General features: G+C 41.3%; 1 protein-coding gene across 1 annotated transcript; it reads left to right on the forward strand.

Annotated features, from left to right (window-relative positions):
* Positions 1-216: 216 nt before the first annotated feature.
* Positions 217-20,738, forward strand: vwc2 (von Willebrand factor C domain containing 2; the record flags this gene model as incomplete). Its single annotated transcript, XM_080449024.1, has 3 exons — positions 217-891; positions 3,161-3,290; positions 20,587-20,738. The coding sequence occupies 3 exons, from the start codon at positions 217-219 to the stop codon at positions 20,736-20,738; spliced, it is 957 nt and encodes a 318-aa protein (XP_080305150.1).
* Between the last annotated feature and the right edge of the window lie 3,208 nt (positions 20,739-23,946).

Genomic DNA, 23,946 nt, shown 5'->3' on the forward strand with positions numbered 1-23,946 from the left:
TCAGCTTGACAGCATAGGAGCCACGAAAGTCATCCAAATCCTTTGCACTGCTGCAGAGGGTCAACTGAGGCACATCACTGATGTCAGCAAGGCTAAATGTGACAAAAAGCTTTATAACTGTGGACCAATTCTCTTCTTTACAGATGGACTGACTCACACCTGGGATGTGAAGTGTGTTAGCGAGGTGTCATCCCACCTCGCTGGTGGTGGGGAGGTATGCTACACCCCGTTGCCATGGCAGCAGAAGCCTTCTTTGTCCTTTGGTTCCTGATGACCGGTGCTCAGTGTAATCCCATAGCACCCTTGCCGGCGAGCCGGGAACGTCTGGAGAGGGTCCTGACCCAGAGCAGGGCAGAAAAACAGCAGGACAAGCAGGCCTCTGACGGGCCACTGGGATCCAGCACACAGCAGCGCCTGGTGGAACTCAACGCTCTGGGCCTGGAGGCCGGCCGAGACGAAGACGCCAACAGAACTGCCGCCGGCCGGGCGCGGACGAATTCGAGTTCCCAGAAGCGGGGCTCAAAGGGAGAGAAGTCACAGGAGCTATGGAGTGTACAGTATGGTCTGAATCAAATAGACGAGGGCCCCACCAGTGAAGTCAACCTCTCCCTTGACGCCATCGACGAGTATGCCTACCCGGATTACAGGGGGAAGGGTTGCATGGATGAGAGTGGCTTTGTGTTTGCAATCGGCGAGCAGTTCACCCCGGGGCCGTCCACGTGCCCATGTCTGTGCACAGACGAGGGTCCACTGTGCAGCAAGCCGGATTGTCCCAGGGTTCACCCTCGTTGCATCAAGGTGGACACCAGCCACTGTTGTCCTCAGTGCAAAGAGAAGAAGAATTACTGTGAGTTTCGGGGCAAGATCTACGCCTCACTAGAGGAGTTTAAGGTGAGCCCGTTAAACTGCAGTCAGTCACATTTCTGACATGCTCAGAGTCAGGTCTTAAGGAACTGCTGACAGAACATTGCCCAGGCTTTAATGGAGTTTGTCAAAGGCACTACACAGAAACTAGTTCTCTAGCCATGCAGCAGAGAAGCAAGCAGGCAGCCAGATTTATAATGGCAAAGGTCAGCACTTGTATATATTTTTTCCACACATAAAGCTTGAGCATGACCAGGGGCTATATTTCAAAATGCAACTTCAAAGGGGTGTTTTCAGTAAGTTGAAGCACTTGATACAGTTACAGAGTTATTGTAATACACTCCTTCTGTAAGTCGCCTATATCAAGTGCATCTAGATGTGGAGATGTGTGCAGTCAGGGATGAAGCAGAGTATCTTGACTTCCTCCAAGTGTGAAGATGTGAGTGTTGTGTGTGTGTGTGTGTGTGTGTGTGTGTGTGTGTGTGTGTGTGTGTGTGTGTGTGTGTGTGTGTGTGTGTGTGTGTGTGTGTGTGTGTGTGTGTGTGTGTGTGTGTGTGTGTGTGTGTGTGTGTGTGTGTGTGTGTGTGTGTGTGTGTGTGTGTGTGTGTGGGGTGAGAAAAATAGACAGAGTGAGTGTGAGAGAGAAACAGACAGAAAGAGAGCTTCCCTTGGCTTACCTTTCTTTTGGGCTCTTTTTATTAGGGTCACCCCACAAGCTTTGCTTTGTGTCTATCACAAAGGTATTGCATTTAACAGTGTCTAATGTTTCTATCTATGTTTCTGAGGCTCTCAAACCAGGGCAGGAGATTATGGATTTACTGTAATGTCGGTCAAACAAACATCCGTCCTAAGGGAAATCTACAGTACATACAGTTGTACTCAGACTACTCACAAAAGATAGTTTATTTGTCCCCAAGGATGAAATAATTTTCCACAGCATGCATAGAAGCTCTGAAAATGATCCAGCGATAAAGCGGATGTGACGCCTCCTCCCCACTTTGCGTGCGTGCGTGTGCGTGTGTGTGCGCGTGTGCTTGTATTACTTTACTTATGAGGCCTGAATGTCTCCACAAGTATATAGTATAAATTAAGAAACAAACTTAGTGCGGACTTTCCTGGTCCTCACAAGATTTGTATTTATTTTTGTGGTTAAAAAAAGATTTTTAGAGTTAGGCTTATTGGGGTTAGAGTTAGGCTTAGGCAGGTTAGGTTTAGGGGTTGGGGTTATAGTATTCCCTATTTTATAAAGTTGTGAGCTTGTACATCAGCTTTTTTTGTGGGCTATTTTTGTGGCTATTTTCAATGACGTCCTAAAATGTCCTCACAAGTATAGTAATACAAACGTGTGTTTGTGTTTGTGTGTGTGTGTGTGTGTGTGTGTGTGTGTGTGTGTGTGTGTGTGTGTGTGTGTGTGTGTGTGTGTGTGTGTGTGTGTGTGTGTGTGTGTGTGTGTGTGTGAGAGAGAGAGAGAGAGAGAGAGTGCGTGCGTGCGTGTGTGTGTGTGTGTGTGTGTGTGCGCGCGCGAGCAAGCAAGCGTGTGTGTGCGTGCGCGCGTGTGTGTTTGTGTGTGTGTGACACATAGAAACAGGCAGGGGGCTTTATGGTTGATTGCAGCATTTCAGGCCGTTCGACTGACTGCTGCAGTGCTCCATCTTTCACAGTGGCAATCGACAACCAAAGAACATCTCGCCTAAAAGTGGCCGCAAGAAGTGAGGCTTTCAGCAGAGAAATATAAAAGCCAGATGAGGGGAGTAATCAGGGGCTGTTATCATCATCAGCTCATGACTCTGTCCCACACTGGCTCCGTTCATAAGACGCGTAAAGCTCAGTTAACCAAGCAATTGTGTACTCTGTTCACGAGCAGGCAAAATTGGAGGCATCTTTCGTTCGTTTTCCCATCCCCTATTGATTTCCCCATTTCCCTTGATTGTATACTGAAGTTCATTCCCCGAATTGGCTCCCCCTAAAATGAACCATTCATTTCCAATAAAGTCTTGTCGGATGGGCCCTCCCCTGAGGATGCAGGTCTCACAATGAGTGCACACTTTCGTTAACTAGCCACGGCGACAGGTGTGTGCGTGCGTGCAGCATTAGTGCATGTGTGTATGTGGGGGGGGGAAGATAGAGAATAGGGATTGCGTGATAGGGACAGACAGGCAAACAGGAAGACCGACAGAAACAAAGAGGAGGGGAGCGAGATAGGGAGAAAATTAATTAAGTCGAAAAGACAGGGTTTTGTGTGTGTCTGCGCAGTATGCGGTGGTGTTGATTAGTATCTCTCTGTCTCGCTCTCCAGGTGTCACCATGTGAGAAGTGCCGCTGTGAGCCCACTGGTGAGGTTCTGTGTTCAGTGGCAGCCTGCCCGCAGACCGAGTGTGTGAACCCAGAGTATGAGCCCGATCAGTGTTGTCCAATCTGCAAGAGCGGTGAGTGATCTTGGTTTACGTCAAACCCTCATTGTGCAGCTACGGTGCATGCAGCTGCATTGATTTAAGCCAGGGGACTGCAAGCCCCCGGTATGGTCCTTGACTGTGTTCCACGACGAGCACAAACCTTGACCACAAACCTCGAGCACTGGAAATGTTTTTTTGTCACCATCCAGTGACAAACTCATGCCTTTGTAACAAATGAACAATTGTTAATGTCCTTCAAAGATGTAAGGTTACCAGATTTAACAAAGGAAGTTTGTACTCATCTTCACACCTCTGCACTTTATTAACACATGAGTCTGACACCTGATTTTCCCTCCGGGGATCAATGCATCTTATCTTCTCTTATCTTCTCTTCTCTTATATTTATAGTAGCTGCTGGCTAACTTTATTACTACTGGTGTCGGAGTGATAAATACCATGACCTATCAAACATGGTATTAAAATAGGTGCTTATGGACAATATTGCCTAAACATTCAGCGTCAGTCAAGCCTTCTGGTGGATACCAGGCAGTTGATATCATATATAATTAACTTCTGCAAGCCTGAAGCTTGTACCTTTACTCGTGCATTGTGATCCTATCTACTGTATGACATGATTATGACATATTATAGATAAGTGATTAAAGCATACTGTATGTATTAAATTCATTGCTACTGTCTGATATGTTGGCCTGGGTGCAGATACAGTAGGTTCAGCATTATCCTAGGGGTGGATAAGATCCCATTGGTTTTTAAGACATTGCCTCATCTTAGGAGAAGTTTCTGGTTCAGAGTAGATTATCTAAAGTTGTTTCTGATGATTTCAGACAGCATGTCCTAGATTATGTCCCCTTATTTTCTTGGCGTGACTCTAATGCAACATGGCAATGTCAGCAACATCGCCTCCTTCAGCAAAAAGAATGATGACTTGCATTATTTAACTACAACTTGGAGCCTCAAAGGACCATACCAGTCACATTTAGACTTCTAGCCATTAGCAGATATTGCCACTGTCTCCAAAGAATGTGTGTACAAACGTGTATGCAGTGTATACATTAGTTGCAGATGTAAGCCTACATTTTATTTTTAAACATCACTCACTTTAATTCGAGAGAGTAACAAGACTGTAAAGTTGCTTGGTATACAGTAGGTACTTCAAACTTTTGAAAGTCACTATGCCATTTATTTTATCTACAATTACTGTAAATTTGTGCATGATATCAGGATGCCTGGAAAAATAGTTCCGTACACGTGCTGCATGTCAATCTTGAATTTTAACTTGCCGTTTACAGGCTCAAGGTTTCTTTATTGTCACGTCTTGTGTGCAGGCACATAAGAGAAAAATAAAGACATTGTAGCAGCATAATAATAATAATAATAATGATACTGAAATTATTAATAGTAAACATATACAACAAGAAGAAAAATCTAAAAGGTGGGTACTCTGTTTGTCTTATGACAGTGTCACGCGTCAAAATAGCATATCTACAAGCTCACAACGTGTGGTGATGTGTTAATTTGTTTTTTTTGCAACACCTGTAGTAGTTATCTGGTAATTACAGCAATCGTCTATCAGTAGGAGCATTTTATTCACTGACATAAACTGCACACACAGTGCACTGCTGTGTTCACAACATCACTGCTAAAAGGCAAATTTATACATCGTAGTATGACATGCGTGTGAGCGAGCAAGTGTGAACAAGCAAAACTAGATGAAGTACATTGCGATTGATTGATTTAACATTTTGTTATCGTCACTTTTGATTCGATTTATAACTGTCTTGTGATGCATCGTTACGTCACTAGTTACAACATGGATTTCACTTTACCATCCCTTTAAAGTAATGTGGGGCTGTTTGTTACAATATAAATGGTAATATAATTTTGCATGAATAATTCATTTTGATGCAAAATTGCAAAACATGAAACATCTTGCTGAGACAACACTGTGGTCATTAGTCAGCTGCTAGACTCAAATATGGCAAACATACAGTGAGCGCCAAGTAACATTTTACCTTTATTTACCCAGGGGAGGTTGCTTCACATTCACACAGACACACACAAAAATTACTATTTACAGCTTCACCGATACGGTGTATAAACAAATCACTTTTACATTGTTTGATTTCTCGTTTGTTTACATTTTCTCCAAAGTCATTAAAACTTTACAGAACTTACCTGAATGATGGAGTCAATGTTGGCTAAACTGTGAGTTTCTTCTCTAAGGCCTATTTTCAACTAGACTTTTCATATCAAAGCTCTTTGAAATACATTAAACCATTAAAACCGGGAAAGCATCTGTGTCATTTTAGATTTTTGCGGTGGGTATTCAAAAATAGAAAATATACAAGCTTGTACATTGTAGCTTGTACATCTGCAAGGCATGTGTTCGATGTCTGCCTAGCTGCAACAGTTCCAACACACATACATACATACACACACACACACACATACACACGCGTGGCCGCAGACCCGTCGCTCCCACAACCATGAGAAGTTGATGTTTAAGCTGTTTGAACGAAGCTATGTGTGGTAATAACGCAACCTGGATTAGAACATTGCACGTGTGAATCTGCGTGCTAGTGCCATGAAGATGATATTCAAAGCACCCTCCTGCTCATAAAACGCAGTGTGTGTGGACACGGGCCGTAAATGAAAGTCCTTTGTAAGTTTGCAGCATTCTCTGTGTGGCAGTAGCCACTCGGCCGCGTGCAGTAATTCCACGCATGAGCAGTTTGATCATCCCATAGCTTGCGGGGCTGTAACCATGGTGACTGCTGTAATCGTGGCGACTGCTGTAACGATGGCGACAATAGATCCCATAGCCCGAACTCTGAATCTCCGGCGTTTACTCAAAAACACTAATAAGAAGCTTACATTTTGTTTGTTGTAAGCAAGTTTGTTTATTTACACATACGATATTAAACACCAAGAAAATGATAATGAAAACAAAATTCAATAGAACAAGCGTATGACGCAGTCATATTATATCAGGTTGCTTATTTCTCTCACTAAACATGGCAACGTTTTTAGATCCCATATGGTTGCTTAACTACTAAAAAAAACGAATCCCAGGAGGTTTACACAAACGTGTCACCTCAGAGAAACAAACAGAGAGCAAACAAAGTAATAGAGATGACAACAGCAAAGCTAAATTGGAAAATAGAAACTAAATGACAGCAAAAGTCAACCAGGTGTTACTCCACACATTCACTATATCAATATCTGGCTGCCTGCAAACATCAAGGGGAAACACATGGCCTTTTGTTCAACTTATTGAAATTACCAAGTGCTCACCAAGAGATTACCGAGTGCTTTGTGGAGAGTTTTGGCAGCACTCCATATCTTCCCTGTAGAAATGCCCAGTGGATTTGCTGGGGCACATTTACAGGCACATCAATCTGAAACAGACAGATATGGGGAGACATCAATGTGCACAAGTGGAGATGTGACAGACTGAAAGAGAGTGTGCATGTATATTCAAACATCCCAACAAATCCATGTGCTTATTCAGGCAATGGGGATTTGTGGTTTTAAAATGAATCGAGGCTCTATGGCATTAGTTCTTATTACCATAAGATTACCACACATTACCATTTGTTGAGTAGGGTTCATATGTATTTTTTAAAAATGGAAAAAAAAGGGGACCGCAGTGCACAGTTGAGCAAGAAATACTAGTATCACTGGATTAGCCTATTTCCAATCCATGGAGTTATATTGTTCAACTATTTGTGTTATTGCTTTTTACACATTACACACCTCAAATATTGTGAGGAGGAGCATACTGTGAATGTGCAGCCATTTTCATGACATTCCAGTTTCAAGGTTTTGCTCTCACATATTTCCAGTCACGTACAGTACACTGATATTTACTGTGATATGGAAACCGTTTGTGGTAATATCTTCATATTTTTTATCTCGATGGCATTGAATTGTCTGGAGTCTGAGCTATTATCGCCACAGCGGTTTCGCGACCTTGTCAAAATAGAATAGATTAAAGTGTATATGTTGAATTTCACTTTTACGTTTAATTTTACCGTGATAACTCACGCTGAGAGACTGACATTCATACATTGATCTCAAAGTGTCAGAATCCGCCACATCACCATTGAGCGTTCACCTATCAATACTGGACAGCACATCAATGTTAATAGCTGCAGTCCTGTGATGGACTATGGATTTTGACAAATAAATGCAGAGGAGTTTTGCCTGTAATGTTGTTGTTTGTCTGACTTGCCTACAGATGCTGTGTGTGAAGGGCAGACAGATGTTAAGACCTCTAGAGAACTTTGATGCATCTGAAGTGTGACATCAAAGTCGCCTCAGCCTTCCCATGCTGCTAATGGCTACCGCGGTAGAAATAGAACGAGAGATGAGATTCTATCATGGAGTTTATTTTGGGGCTTATCATATCAGCCAAGCTCAAATCAATAGACACTTTAAGTGTTGAAGATAATAAGTAAGTTTGGTTTGGGCTCTTAGCGTTATCTATAAACTTAATTTATACTTTGTTACACAGCCGCATCACTCGACCAAAGTAACCATTTTCCAGCTGACACGTCTCGCAATGCGGCATGTATTTCAGCTGAAAATCTTGATTATTTTTGTTGAGCGACACGGTCATTCAACATCTGTATAAATCAGCCCCCACAATTAACTGTGCATCTCTGTTTCATGATTTCCCTCACAATATCGTTATAAAACATATTGCACTATTTCAGAGTTATGGAGTTTGATAAGTTCATCAATTATGCACAGACAGTATCGTGGCCTTTTTCAGGCTTGCTGAATTACCGCTCATGGCGGAGCACCCTGTTTCACACATGTTGTTCAGGGCGTATGCGAGCAGACACTTGAGGAAGGGCCAGGGGAGGAAGATGAAAGTGAGAGCTATCGCTAACACCCACCCCAGACAGTTGTTCATGAATATCAAAGAACAGCTGTGAATAGCAGCTCCATGAAATGAAAACAGGTTCTCATCATTTTTTACTCATTAACGTGAATCAGTGTAATATGTTGCATTTAAATAGTTTCATTCCCGTTTTAAGGTTTCCTACTCACATCCATACAGGCTGATTAAACATTACATGTAAAATATGGGCAATATACATGTCTGATGAAGAAATGTCCTCTTGACCCATACTGCAGAAATATACAGTATAGTTCACAATTTCACATACACAAAAAAAGCCAAAATGAAAACTTGGACCATGGAAATGTGTATGGATTTATATTCTTATTTATTGTATTATTCAAAAAAATAATTCTGTATGCAATACACCCTAAATATTTCATCATTTCATCATCATTTTCATCATGTCACTTTTCTCTGAGCAACTTAGGGATTCAGTTACATGACATTTATCTTCAAGACACGTGTAAGGAATAAATCTTTCACTAAGGGTTCTTTCATAACATCTGCCCCCAAGATTGCTTGGGGAAAAAAAATCAATTCAGGAGTGGTCTCTTTCCTCTGCACCTCAGAAGGTGGCCCCTCCTTCTCGACCCTGTCTCTCATAGGCTATCGCCTTGGCAACGGACGAGGAAACAAGTAGTGCTCAGACACTAGGGTCAACACTAATCTGAGGGGCTTGTGATACAAACAGGCTGAACTGGAGCCAAAACCACTTCACCATAACACTTGGTAGCCTGGTTGACAGGAAGCATAGACAATTATTTAAATTAAGTAAGATATATACTGTGTGCGTGCGTGCGTGCGTGCGTGCGTGCGTGCGTGCGTGCGTGCGTGCGTGTATATATATATATATATATATATAATATGGATGGAAATTTACCATATGGGTGGGTGGTTGGATGGATGGATGGATAGATAAATAGATAGATAGATGTCCTTTTGAGATGTGGTTATGCTTTTTAAGAGCATATTATACATCATCCTAATGTGAAAGGAAAGTTACTGAGATTTTGTGGCTGGTTTGGTCTATCGATTGGCTTTCTTCTAATCCATTTTGATGATAGAGGAGAAATTGTTTGCAACAGAAATAACATTACTCTCACTGAATTCTGGCTCAATGGCTGAGGTTCAATATGCATTTGACTTCCTTTTCTTTCTATAAATATTGGTAAATATTCACTGCACAATCAACATTAATTTGTAACTGCGAAGTATACATATGCCAATATTTTGAATGCGTTCAAAAACAGGAGGGTGTGAATAGCAGAGATTTGACAGAGCTGAGAATGAGCAAAAAATAAAAAACCTCACTAATGTTAGAATGGATTTAACAAATAGGGTTTAAGGACAATATGGACTAACAACAAACACCTCTTAGAAAATCTGGCATCAGGGCAGCAGCACTATGCCCCACTGAGGATCTAATGAAATATGGTGTCTTAAAAAAGGCAGTTTCTGAGTGATCATAGCTCTGCGACCCAGAAGGACATCGTATTCACCTTGTATGCAGCTGGGGTTTTAAGGGAGTGGTGAGAATGTAGCTATTTACAATGCTGCAAACAAACGGCTGGTTTCCTGAAACACACAAAATCAGCTTTTTTCCCCAACTATTTTGATTTAGAAGTCCAGTCTCATATGGTGCAACATTTCAGAATGAAATTATTCATACAGCCAGAAAATCACTGCTCCTGTACAGTAGTTTTGCCTCTCAAAAGCACTCCCACATACCATCTCCACTGGATCAGGTTATTTTTCTGGTCATTTATAATGCATATTTACTAAAGAACTGCATTAAGACAAGTCGTGTCTATTATTCTTCAGTTTCCATTACATTGGACAAAAAGCTCTAAAGGCGAGTTGGGATGACTGCATTAGTGGGAGCGTGATGACTGAGAGAAGTGTCTCTGCTCTTCTTGCCTTGTGCGCAATGTTATGGGTGATTTATACTTCGTTGCCTGCCAGTGTCGCACACCAAAGATAGACGATCTACAAGCTCACAACGATTTGCACTGCAACACGCTGTGGGTTGTAGATTGGCCATTTTCGGTATGCGACACCATGCGCAACCAAGTATAACTCAGGCTTTAATACTAAGCCAAGAGCCACAGGTGCTAATGGTCTTCTTCTTCACGCTGTTGCCCATGCCAACGACTCACATGCAGTAGTGACAGCTTGGGTCCGACTGTTCAGGCACATGGACAGTCCATTTGTCACCCGTGCCACTATTAACACATCCTCTACAGCCTAATGTGTCTTGGGGGAGGGGGGGGGCTTACTGCCACAACAGAGAAAGAGAGAAGGGTGGGGAGAGTGTTGTATATTGTATTAACGAAGCCATGGCGAATAGGTGGGCGTTCAAATGATAAGCAGAATAATGGGGTGATGGCAATGAGTAAGCACCACAGTGATGAATCCATGCATAAATTAGCAGAAATGAGCTCCATGCCAATGTGACTGACTGGTTGACAGGCTTCTGTTTAATCCGTGTTATGAGGAAGCACCCCCCACACCCCCGATTTATTTTTTTATAAAGCATGCAATGACTTACCCATTAAGTCTCATAGCATGCCCCTGATGTATGTGTATTTTATTTGAGGCAGTTTGCTAAATGCTGTTAATGATGATGAATCAATAGCGACAGTGGTCCAGGCTGCAAGGTAGGTTGTTATTCAGATAAGGCAGCGTGCATGTTCATCTGAAGGCTTATAAATGCGTGAGGGCTGACATTTTGACAGGCCTCTGCAAACTGTTCACATTGATTGATGTACCAGCAGCACACTCCTTCGGGTAGTGACTCTGTCCAATGAAATGTTGAGGCTGCAGCGGAAAGACTCCCCATTTATCAGCATCTTAATTCCAGTACACAATAGTGTGGCTCAAGACCTTGTTAGCCTAAGAAAGCCAGCCATTGTTATGCTATACCTGATGTCATGGAAGCAATTGCTGCAGTGTTTATATTTGCATGTGCTGCTGAAGCGAAGCGATAATGGATGATTTATAGTAGGCTCTTTTTGGCCAGTTGTGGAAGATGAATGGAATTTTACTACACAATAACAACAGAATCCCACCCAGAAGGCAGTAGCCAATACTACAGGTTAATGGTTATACAGAAGAAGCCTACCTTTAAGTTTTATGTTACGAGCTTTGGCATATATATACTGTCATGTACTGTTGTATACACTATATGACATTGGCAAACTATTGAAAACTAGTCCATACCCAAGGAAGTGACCCCCAAACTATGTGCAGCTTAAAGCTGCAATCCATACTGTATGTGTTTTGGTGTAAATGAAAAAAATCTGTATGGTAACAGTATGTTAATACAGTATAACACAACTTTGGTGGTTGGAGGTGGTCACCCTTAGCCTGACACTGACAATTTTCATTTCGTTTCACTCCATTATTCTGAACATATTTTTTTAATGGGCGTGGCTAGCGATTCAGGGGCTGGAGCCAGGCTAGGTCACCCTGCTTTTCTATTGAGAAATGTAGATCCTGTGGCCGGGTTGGAACACTACTGGTTGACAAGAGGGGCGGCAGTGGTGGCAGTGGCGGCAGTGGCTCAGGGGTAGAGTGGCCGGGTAGAGTGGCCGGGTAGAGTGAACTGGAAACCGCAAGGTTCCCAGTTCGATCCCGGGCTGGGGCGCTCCCCCAGAGTTAGTGTCGAAGTGTCCTTGAGCAAGACGCTGAACCCCTAATTGCTCCCGATGAGCAGGTTGGTGCCTTGCATGGTTTCCTCTGCCATCGGTGTATGAATGTGTGTGTGAATGGCACAATCAATGTAAAGCGCTTTGGATAAAAGCGCTATATAAATGCACCATTTACCATTTACAAGAGTTATTGCATTAAAGTCAAAATGTAATTTAGCCTCTCCTCAAACGAGTTGTCCCTAGGCTTAAAGCTCAACAGTAGAAATTTCAGCGACTGCACAGGGGACCAGGGGATTTGAACCCTGGGCATTTCAGTCATGAATTGCAACTTTAAATTTAGGAAAAAAAAATCTGCTTCAATCAATTTACGATCTCCACTAAGGAGAAAAATGCTTGTTGCATATATACTGTAACTGTATAAAAACTATAGCACGCTCAGTGCTACTGTGGATTATTGCCACATGAGACCGTTTTGTAATTAAAGCTTCTGCACTTTATTGACCACACACACACACACACACACACACACACACACACACACACACACACACACACACACACACACACACACACACACACACACACACACACACACACACACGCACACACACACACACACACACACACACACACACACACACACACACACACACACATTATTGGTGCACCCAGTCTATATAGGGCCTCCTGCTTGCTATGCTTTTAAATCAAAGTCCTTTATAACTTTGCACCAAATGAGCCAGCTCGCTTTCTCTGCTGGCGTTCTCTCTGGTGTTACTGTATGTGTGTGTATATCCCTGCATGAGCCCTCAGCATGCTTCTATAAAGACACGGTCACACATTATGCTTCAGAAGTGTCTGCGTCCGGTTCTGTTCCATTCCATTCTATGGAAGCAAGGGGGTGAAGCATCCGTTTTTTTACGTTTTGATTTCAACATGTCTGAAGCGTAGTATTCAACATTGTAGTTTTCTTTCAGTTAACCAACCACTCCAACGTAAGTCATACAAACTACGCAGCAGAAAACAGGCACTGCTTCTATAGACTAAATGGTCTCCCCATGGCTCACACATGTTTTCTCAATTTTTGCTTTATGTCTGCTATTAGTGTACACTACTGCTGTGGAAGGGGGAAGAAGGACCCAGTGTCAAAATGTGGCTTTGCTGACCTTGTGAATACATTTGGAGGTAGAGAGGATTCGATATCTGAAATTAGATGAAACCGATGAAAAAAGTTTGATCTAATATGGCAACTTTTTTTTTGTCTGTGTCGAAGTGTCCATGAGCAAGACATGAACCCCTAACTGCTTGCGACGAGCAGGTTGATGCATGGTTTCTTCTGCCGTCGGTGTGATTTTATGTGAGAGTTCGATCGTTCTAACTGTCATGCTTGTCGTCATGTTTGAATGGGTGAATGTGAAATACACTGTAACGCACTAATATACAGTATCTGCTGGCTGAAACACTTCTATAGATGACCATGCCCTTAGAGCAGAGCACAATTAGACAATTGGAAACACCTGCCAATCGATTAACCCTGACACTGCTCCTGTCAGTCACTCCCTCTTTCTCCCCCCACAGCAGTCTTAATTGAGTGAGAGTTCACAGAAATGCTAATAAACAGATTAAATTAGGGAAAGGTCACTCACTCCCGGCATATATCAATGCCCGTTACAAACTTACCAACAAGCATCTGTATGGGGGCTACTGAGGGTGAATGAGAAGATAGCAGCAGGAGAATGAGGCTGGCCAGTCACGAACACAGACAGGAGCTCCAAGCCTGCAAACCTTTGCTATGGGAACCAACACACAGGCTTCAATCATGAGGGCATCCTCCTAGCTACATACTAAAGAAATATGCAAGGGTGGAAAGTAGTGGCAAGCTAGCCAGATATAATATATTCAGATGCTGCTGAAGTGCTCTTCCGAGGATGACCTAGAGCAGTGTTTCTCAAAGTGGGGTCAGAGGCCAAATATATATCAATTTGGGGGTCCTTGACATGAAAAAGTTTGAAAACCAATAACCTACAGAGAGATCGGATAGTATACTAGGATTTAATAGTAGGATAGGATTTAATTGAAGGATAGTATGATAGGATAGTAGGATTGTAGTAGAATTCATTATAATGAATATTAGGATTGTAGGATAGGATAATTGCCTAAAGCATATTACCTGCAAAGAAGCTTTCCAATGGGTCTGCCCAAGTACTTGATGCCTCTTCTAGCATGGTTTGGTGGCGCTTAAGATGGCTTAGCCAATTCTAATGACTAACTTAAACAACATTTTTCATTAGCTAGCTAATTTACCTAGAAAGATATATAGATAGACCTTCATTGATCCCGAGGGAAATTCAGTATACCGGCTCCTAAAATAACAAAATGGCAATTCTTCAGAGTGTGATTCGAGACTTCATTAAAGCAGTGTGTAGTGGTGCTGCTCAATTTGTTTGTTTTTTCATGCACAAATGCATTTCTGCACATTCCACATTGTAATTATTATGGGGAAAAGCAGCCTTGGACAAGGTGTGTACTTGTCCAATATCAGGGCTATCCGACCAAAGTGCAGAGATAAGTGAAATCTAGCTTGGTTGGATGGTTGTTTTGATAGCATGAATGTGCCAATTAGAATGGAGTTAATTAAAACAAGAAAATTAACACGTTTCATTAAATGTGGTTGTTTACAGAGGGCATGATCAAACAGCTCTGCTGATATCCAGCTATCGTCAATTGTAGTGTGGTGTGGTTTTAGTCACCATTGTCTTAACTCCCATGTTACTGCTAGTTGCATTGGATGGTCAGAACATAACATTAGTAACCATGTGTGTTGAGGGCTTTTTCAGAGTACTCGCTGTACATGTCACGTCTGTCTACCTGTGTCCCTTGTATGCCCATACATGGAGATATCTGTATCTGTCAGTGCTTGTCCCTTTTATATGCCCATATATTGGAATGCCCTATATGAGCATATTAGTTGGATCGGCGGTTTAGACAACACACTCCATATTTGGGGGTAGCTGCATTGGGAACTCCTTATATGGTTATGGCTGAGGTCTGCCCGCCCGCCGGATGGTTCTGACGTTCACATTAATGCTTGCATCTGTTCCATTTTTGATGCCAGATAGAAGTTCTTCTAGTAGGTGACTTTATTACACCAGAACAAAGACAAACAAAAAAGACATGTAGGCCTACAGTGCTTTAGCCTGGTAAACCCTCCCTCCGGAAATCTCATTTCCATTTGATTTCAGGAGTGAGTCTGGCCTGATCGCCCATTCTGCAATATTGGCTGTGTACACCAAATGGACGAGCCTATCAGCGTCGTCGCACATCGTTCTGTGATTGACAGCGACAGTTGGCCAATCAGGTGGCGAGTTCGAGTGAGCCCGAATGGCACCGAGTGCAGCCTGAATGCAGCCGACAAAACACGAACGGCAGCCATCTTTTCTGTCCGCTATTTTCTCCGCTGTTTTTTTACTTCAAAAAGCTCTCAAACTTCTATTTTGAGGCATGGGATTTACTTATAAGATATCGTTTGGATAGAATTTAGTTGTTTAACTTAATCATGACAGAGCCTATTTAAAAATAAAAATTCAGAGAACCGGCAGGGGCGGGCAGTGACACGCATGTATCCGAATAAGGCAACCTATTTTGGGCATGGCCGTCTCAAAAGTCCCGTTGCGTCACATTAGTCTGGTGAACTGCTGATTGGCTGAAGGGGAAAAACGATCATTGGCTGAAGGGGTTGTCAGTCAACGTTATTACTCCCGCCCAACTCCAGCCCACAGCCAATATTGCAGAATGGGCGATCAGGCCAGACTCACTCCTGAAATCAAATGTAAATGAGATTTCCGGAGGGAGGGTTTACCAGGCTAACAGTGCTTGGCTTTTTATATGATTCTTTTGAGAGCTGCTTCTCATTCTGATCGCCATATTAATAGTTTTTGTCTGTCTGCTGGAAACTTTCACTTCTTGCACTTATATTTGTAATGTTAATCTTGTCCATTTCACATAAGACACATTCATGCAATTTGTCTGGTCTAATGGTTCGGTACTTATTTCTGGCTAACTTATTCGTTTTTTACTACAACAGAACAATGAGAACCAAAATGGAAATGGAGCTTGACATTATTTTCTTATAACTGTATTGTTCTAGTAGTCCTATTTCAAGTAATAAAGGCCCTCCCCTTTATACTATGGTCCAGCCAAATACTGTGCTAGGTTTTGACATAATTTGTTACAAATATACTGTATAGTTGAGATTATCTAAATGTACTGCATATATTCTATTGCCTAAGGCACTAGAGCTAATTACATTTCTATTGATGTTTATTTTTTTAATGAATAATAATATTTACATTTATAGATATGGCAACACTATAAAATAGTACAGTGTGTCTGTCCTCAAGGTCCCTTTGAGAAAGTTCATAAGAATTAAAGAAATGGAGGGAATCAGAGACACAAAATATGATCCAATTCAGAGTCTTTCTATTAACCTGCTGAAAGCGATCGAGAAATGGATGAATTTAATAACCCAACCAATATGCAAAGGCAGGGACAGTCGGAAATCTCAGCAGCTGCATTAAATGTGCCAGGTCTGGTGCAGGTATAACTCAACCATGAATATCCCATCCAATGAAAGAGAGAGACAGTAGGAGAGACAGCTGACCTGCACAAGGCCCTTCACAATGCTGTATAATCACCAGTGGTGGAAAGTGCAGTTACTCGAGTACTGTACTTCAGTACAACTTTGAGGTACTTTTACTTTACTTGGGTGTGCCCATTTTTCAACCCTTCGTGTACTCCACTATATCTAAGAGGCAAATATTGTACTTTTTACTCCACTGTCTACAATATTTGAAAACTTGACTAGTTTCTTTGTAGATTTAGATTATTACGCCCTATTTTTGACTTTGGCTATTCAAAAATAGCAGATCGACAAGCTGTGAACGAGTTTGACAAATGTTGACAATAATGAGTACTTTTACTTTTGGTACTGTAATTATATTTTGATGCCACTACATTTGTACTTTTACTCAAGTACAACTTTCTACATTGTGGTATTGCTACTTTTACTTAAATCTGTATTATCTAAGTCTGTTTAGTCGATAAAATGTGATTTTGTCCAATCTGTATGGTACCTGTATGTTAATCCAATATAACATATACAACTGATGTGGTTGGATTTGGTCTCTCTGCTGTTCTATTGAGACATTTACATCCTGTGTCTAGGTTAGATACGACCTTTGACACAATCCTGTTTCTGGTTTGACTCAATTTCTCCCCTGAGCAAGCAGGCAGGCTCTATTAGCGCTGTGGTAAAGAAATTCAGCAATTGTGCACGAGTGTTCAAATCCGGGGTAGAACAGGAAATTTCCATAGTGCAGCTTTAAGTTAAAAAAAAGCGGAGTACCTTTTCCACCTCTGATAATCTCTGAGTGAGCCAGGACACTTTACAGCATGTCCTGATAGGAGCATGGTCACCTACCGTAGCATGAAACTGCTGCTCTATGATGCCTGGGTGGTCTCTGCTGTCAGCCTTAGGCCAAATTAATATTCCATTGTACACCTGTGTTACTTGCCGACCAGAGCTGGTGTGATGCGTTGTTAGCTTGAAAATCTGTTTTCCCTGTCAAGCAACACAATCGTGTAACGATGTATAAATTAAAGCTTTTACCCAGCAACATTTATGCTGTCCTCATGCCCACAAAACTGCCCCACTGTTAACATTTATTCCTTGTTTCCTATTATAAACCCCCCAGTGGAGCATGCATTATGCATGCCAGGATTGGGCCTCAAACGCATGGGGCATCAACTTCATGAAAAAGGGTCCTTTTAGAATTTAAGAATATGTTCTATAAGAAATTTGGAGCATTAACGATGACCTTTTGAAAAAACAATGAACTTTATACCAGATGGCCCTGGCTAACCAGAATAATTGACTCATAACAAATGCTCAGAGTCTAGGAATAGGGCATAGCAGTGCCGGCCATTTTGTGGTTCTACAGATAGAAAGCCTGTTAATTGTTCCCATAGAGATTTCCCAAAATATTTATAGAAATTATTTTAAGCCTGGAACCAAGCCATCCAGGCTCCTGGTGAATCATGACCATAAAACATTTGATTCTGTGTAAAACATATTTTAATATTAAAATTATAATTCTATTATATCTCTGCTATTATATCTCTGGAGTTAGGAGGTTTTGTTCATCATTGATAAGAACAGCCGAATGGACCTGAATGAAAAGGGGGTGGAGCCTGGAGTCAGCAAAACCAGCTAACTCCGGTGGAGTTAGCTGGTTTTGACAGAAGCGCTTTTTAATGCTTTTCATTGGTTAAATATTTTTTTACCAACACACAGACGTAAAGGGTGTTCAATGGCCCTGATTTATGGAAAAAAATGCAAAAGCGTCAAAATGGAGCTGGTTTCTGCCGGACAGCAACGTTAATAAATATCCTTTTTTTGGGCAGTTTTCAAACATTTTTTGACACAGAATCAAATGTTTTATGGTCATGATTCACCAGGAGCCTGGATGGCTTGGTTTCAGGTTTAAAATGATTGATATAAATATTTTTGGAAATCTCTATGGGGGGAATGCATGGGATTTCTATCTGTGGAACCACATACTGGCCGCCACTGCTATTGTTATGGAAACATGACATACATGATCAAAATAAGGTTAGAAGCAAGGGAAGAGGCTCGAGTGTAGAATAAAGGGAGATAAGCAGTCATCAACACAGAAGCAATATAATGGGAGAGTGATAAATGTCAGGCTGACTTCAATCTGTTGTAATCATTGTGTGGTGTGATGTGTTGCAATACTTGATAATGTTCTTCCTGGAATAAGATATGCTTCAGGTCACAGCACATGATTATCTACTTGATTGTGAAGTGGTTACAATGCTATTTAAGAAGGAGGCTGACGGCTTCCCAGTTCAGCTAACCCGTGATGGTCCATGGACGGAGCTTTGCAGGGCTCATCTTATCAATAAACGACCACTAATAATTCAACACTTCTAGTCTGTCATCTTTTGAGAATTCCTCAACGCCATGACCTATAGACTATTTCAATTAGGCTCAGAATATCTCATATTGGAACCATTCATATTTTTTATGAAACTTTAGAAAGTGTTTTAGTTGTTAATATGAACTTTCTAGGGATTAATAAGTTTGAATTAAACAGTCGAATTTTATAACCAAAAGAAAATATGATCACTATGCCAAAGCCAAAGCAACTTTACGTTTCATCTGGCATGCTTGATTATTCATAAAGTTGTTGGTATAATTTTGACGGGGTAAACAAGTCAGGGGTCTGAGGTGTATGAACAGTGTATTAATGATAGATGCTGTCAAATAAGATTTGACAGCCGGGTATGACTGCAATACTGAGTGTTTTTGCCTTTATAAAGATGGAGGGCCAATTATTGTGCTATGAAATTGATAGGAATTTTTTGAAAAGTATTCAACCAAAACCATGGCAGGTGCAACATTCTAGTGCGCTTAACCACATGAACCCTTGCATCCCTATTCTGGGCATGTGAAAATAGGTGAATATCTGGTGAAGATAGCACATGTAAAAGCTCACAACGTGACATATTGTGAGCTAGACCTGCTATTTCCGGCAAAGAGATATGGAGTTTAGGGGGGAAAGGAGGGGACCAAGTACAGACCCCTGGGGGATCCTAAGGTCAACTAAGTATATAGGGTTTAAGTGGGGACATTGTGTCCAGTGTATTGCTTGTTAAAACAATTACTTTGTGTGGCAATCAATGAGCATTCACACGTCACAGACCTTTTAGCTGAAAGACAATGAATTGAAGGGCAACAAATGGGCCTGTCTCTTCCATTCATCCTACTCTTTGTCTGACGTTTGTCGTTGTCTGAAGTGCGCCAACATGCCATGGGAATGTTTGAAGGAAGACACAACTGCTTTTACGTTTTAGCTCGAAGTTCCTTTGTTGATCCTTTGTTTACACAGATGTCACAAATACTTTATGACAGAGCAGTGTGGGGAGTCAGCTGAAGTTCAAAACAGCCTTCGCTGCTTTTTATGTTCCACACAAATAAATTAATTATTGAGCTAGCGGAATAGAACAACAGTATGAGTGCATTGGTTCAAGTGCTATTTATCCAGAAACTCTCTGTTTTTCTTCAGGCCCAGTCTTTAATAACAAAGGACAGAAACAGAAATTACATTAGAGAGTTCACAGTAATGGATTCCATAATGCACATGGTTTCAGAATCACAATGTTTGTGATTTGGTGGCATTTGGTAGCCTATGAGCAACATATTTTTGAACTGCGTACTGTATCTTCTAACATGCGTTGTGCATTGACCTATGAACTTGGTAGGCCTGAAGTAGCAGAGAAATATAGCATTATACTTTTCTTGCTGTACAGGGGAGTTTGGTATTTTCAAGAAACAATTTTACTGCCATAATATCAGTGTAGATGCAGAATGGTTCCCAAAGTGCATCACATTAAATCTACATTAGTCCCACAGGCCTTAAGCAAGTTGAATACTTCGAGATGAATGTCCTGGATACAAACACAATAACCTACCTTCTCACCCCAAAAGAACAAAGGGAGAACATAAAAAGAACAAAAGAAGTACATTACCCCCAAACCAGAATTATTCCTTAAACATTGCCAGATGTTCTGGTCAGTGGGCAATTTTGTTTCCGAAGCAAATATAAAACCCTATTTTCTCCTTTGTCTTATAACCATAACATGACTCTTCCTTTGCCTCGCGCAGGGCCGAACTGCTACGCCGACACAGCAGTGATCCCCGCCGGACGAGAGGTGAAGATTGATGACTGTACAATCTGCTACTGCACATATGAGGAGGGCACCTGGCAGATTGAGCGTCAGGCCACCTGCAGCAAGAATGACTGCCAGCACAGCTAGAGACAAGTGTGCTTGGTGACTGACGCGGCCAGGCGGGGCCTCACGATGGCCGCCACCAAATCGGCACGTCAAGCTCTCGGCCTCCACCGGACAACAGGGTCAGACCCCCCCCCCCCCACCACCACAAACCCACAACCATCTCAGCATTTATAATCACTTCTGTATTAATGAACAAAGCTTTTATGAAGATTTGTAATCCACATGCAGAAAATCTATTTATCTATGTATGAAATTATTTATGAGTATATATATAAATAAATGAACAAATAAATAAATGAACATAGGAGATTAACTCTGAACTAGTAGGGGAAAAAATATTTTTTCTAGGCACTGTATTTTAATAAAACAATGTAATAGACCACAGGTCAAATATAACAGAATGTATACTGTAGATTACCTGGACCTGTCTTTGGAGGTTGAAATCTCCTGTCTCAACGTGGTGTCAACTTTCACATTTTTTGACACCAGTCCCTCAACCAAAGTGCAGACTAGACTTGTACTGTCCATTTTTTAAATTAATTAATTAATGAATAAGTACAAGATTTGCTGTGTAGACCTGATCAGAAAAAGGGGAGAGAGAAAAACCTCACAAAGAGCTTTTAAAGGAAGAAGGGAAACCCAGAAGTTAGACTGTTTGACTGTTTGTCAATTTCTTTGCGTTCTGTATGTTCTAATATGCATTGATTTGAAAGTGATTTTTGAATTTGCATTGCTCTTTGTACTGTGCGTTCCTGTTTGACATAAATACCGACCTGTGCTCTGTAAATGCTCTAAAGGTACAGAACTTTTAACCCTATCTGTTGAGAGAACTTGATGTTGTCATTGAAATTGGTGCTTCTAATCAACTGACCCAGAATAAATTGCTTACAGTTTTATTCAAAGTACTATACTGTAGTAGATTGACACTAAGTAGTTTGACTGTACTCGGTATTGCTTGCTTCAGTGTAATTTTCTTGCCATTTTCATAATATCAAAATGGAGTTACTTTTGAATCCAGCCTGTTTGACAAATCCACTTCTGAGATGGGAACATTAAGTGGCTTCAGACAGATGGAGCTTTTTAATTTGCAGTTCCTGGATAAGGAGACAGTTTACATATTATACATAATGCAAGAGTTACGGCTACATTTTGCATTAGTCGTCTTGAGCACAAGATGGCATTTAATGGCTATAATAATTCAAATCTGCAAATTAATATTCAGTAGCAATGAGCATCACAGTAGCAACCAGTGAAAACTCTGAATTTTCATAGTTGCCCGAGGACACCGCGGCTGAAACCCTGTGTTCTTTCTCTTTCCACTGAATTAATAAGGACTACTCTTTAGTGTTTCTCTTACACTGATTCCACTGTCCTGCAATATACAGTATGGTGTCTGCAAAAGTCATCTGACTTGAAGACATCAGTTTAGATCAGTGGTCTTCAACGTTTTTCAGGTCAAGCTAAGGGGTCAGATGAGAGAGAGATGAAGCAGGGACCCCCACTGTCTACAGATTGTATAAAATTGTGTTGCAGATTAAACTTTTTCATAGATTTCATAGATAGCTTCACAGACTTGTTTGACAGCAATATCAATATCAATATCTTGGATTCATGTTCATGTATATTTTCTGACATTTAACCACTTAAACCGTCAATACCTAGTAAACTTGACCTTTCACTCTGTACTTAGTCTGCTCTTTTTTCCCTCTATTGAGCTTGTAGATCTGCTATTTTTGAGAATCCTCAGAATAGGAATGCTAGGGTTCAACTGGTTAATGTAAAAAGAAAATCCTAACAAACAAAGATTTGGCGGCCCCCTGTAGTAACTCTGAGGACCCCTTAGGGGTCCCGGACCCCATGTTGAAGACCCCTGGCTACTGTATCCCTGTCTAGCCGGTTAAAACACTTCATCTTCATCGCGCATTTGATGATGAGGAATCACAAATTAACATTTATGGCTGAGCCACACACAGCCAGTTGGCCTCTCTACCAGGAGATCAAAATGATGATTAATAATTCAACACCTGGGAATGCATGGTGTGGAACCATCCACGATAAAGGGATACGGGTGTGTTTTTTATATAAAAGGGTGGGTGATGGGTATTCTTTAACAGCTTGGCACTCTTGATTCCATAGTTCCCAACATGCTGCTGGTCACACAAACTCTTTGATCAGGGGTTGCCAGACAACAGTGTTGCATCTCCAGCAGTGAGACGTGCCTGCAAGGCAGCCACCGGGATTGAGGTAAATAAGCCTAAATGCATGTAGCCTACATTCTACATGACAGGCCCTCTCAAACAGCAGGGGATAAGAACCCGTCACACCTAATACCTTCTCCTATAGTTCTCCCTCAGCTTCCTCCATTCTAATTCTCCATACACACTCTCAAGTCACTCAAGAGGTAGGTATTTGTACATACTCTTTTCTGAACATACCGGTAATTGCTTATTTATGTGCATGTTGTTCCTCCGAACACTTATTCGTAAGAAGGATAAGCTCTGTCTTTCTCTCCCTGTCTCTCCATCTCTTGTCAATCCTCTTCTCTCCCACAAGATGTGGTCTCTTAAGTGTAATTACGCAAGCTGCATACCTGCTGTGTATAGGCGTGAAAAGTAATGAGCATGACTAGATGTCTTATTTATGATCCCTATCTGTTCTATGTAGGTCATTAACATTTCTAATTGCTTTTGGATCAGTTGTTCCTATCTATCTATCTATCTATCTATCTATCTATCTATCTATCTATCTATCTATCTATCTATCTATCTATCTATCTATCTATCTATCTATCTATCTATCTATCTATCTATCTATCTATCTATCTATCTATTCAAAGTGTATAGTATTGGATAGAACAAAGGCGTGATTAAAATTGGCTGTGATGTCAACATGTCATGAAGGAGACTAAATTACAGTTTTACTTTGAAATCAAATCCCCACAGTAACCTGCTTTTAAACTGGTCTTCCTTCAAAGACAGCCCATTAATTGGAGACAGCTGTTGAAGAAACCCATAAGAGATTAGTTTAGTCTCACCGTCACTGTAACTATGCAATTAGGCCTCTGCCCTGTTCTGGCCACTGCGTTTTGCCACTGCTGCAGTGAGACTGGATGTGTTCATATTAAGTGATGAAATTTATTATTCATCCCTGGCAATCAGCCACCTCTGTCATTTGAAATTGGAGCCCGTGAGGTTATGAAATTCCCATTACTGTGGTCAAGTCTTAATAA

The sequence above is a fragment of the Gymnoscopelus braueri genome (genome assembly GCF_963280865.1).
Source record: "Gymnoscopelus braueri genome assembly, chromosome: 14".
Lineage (NCBI taxonomy): Eukaryota > Metazoa > Chordata > Actinopteri > Myctophiformes > Myctophidae > Gymnoscopelus > Gymnoscopelus braueri.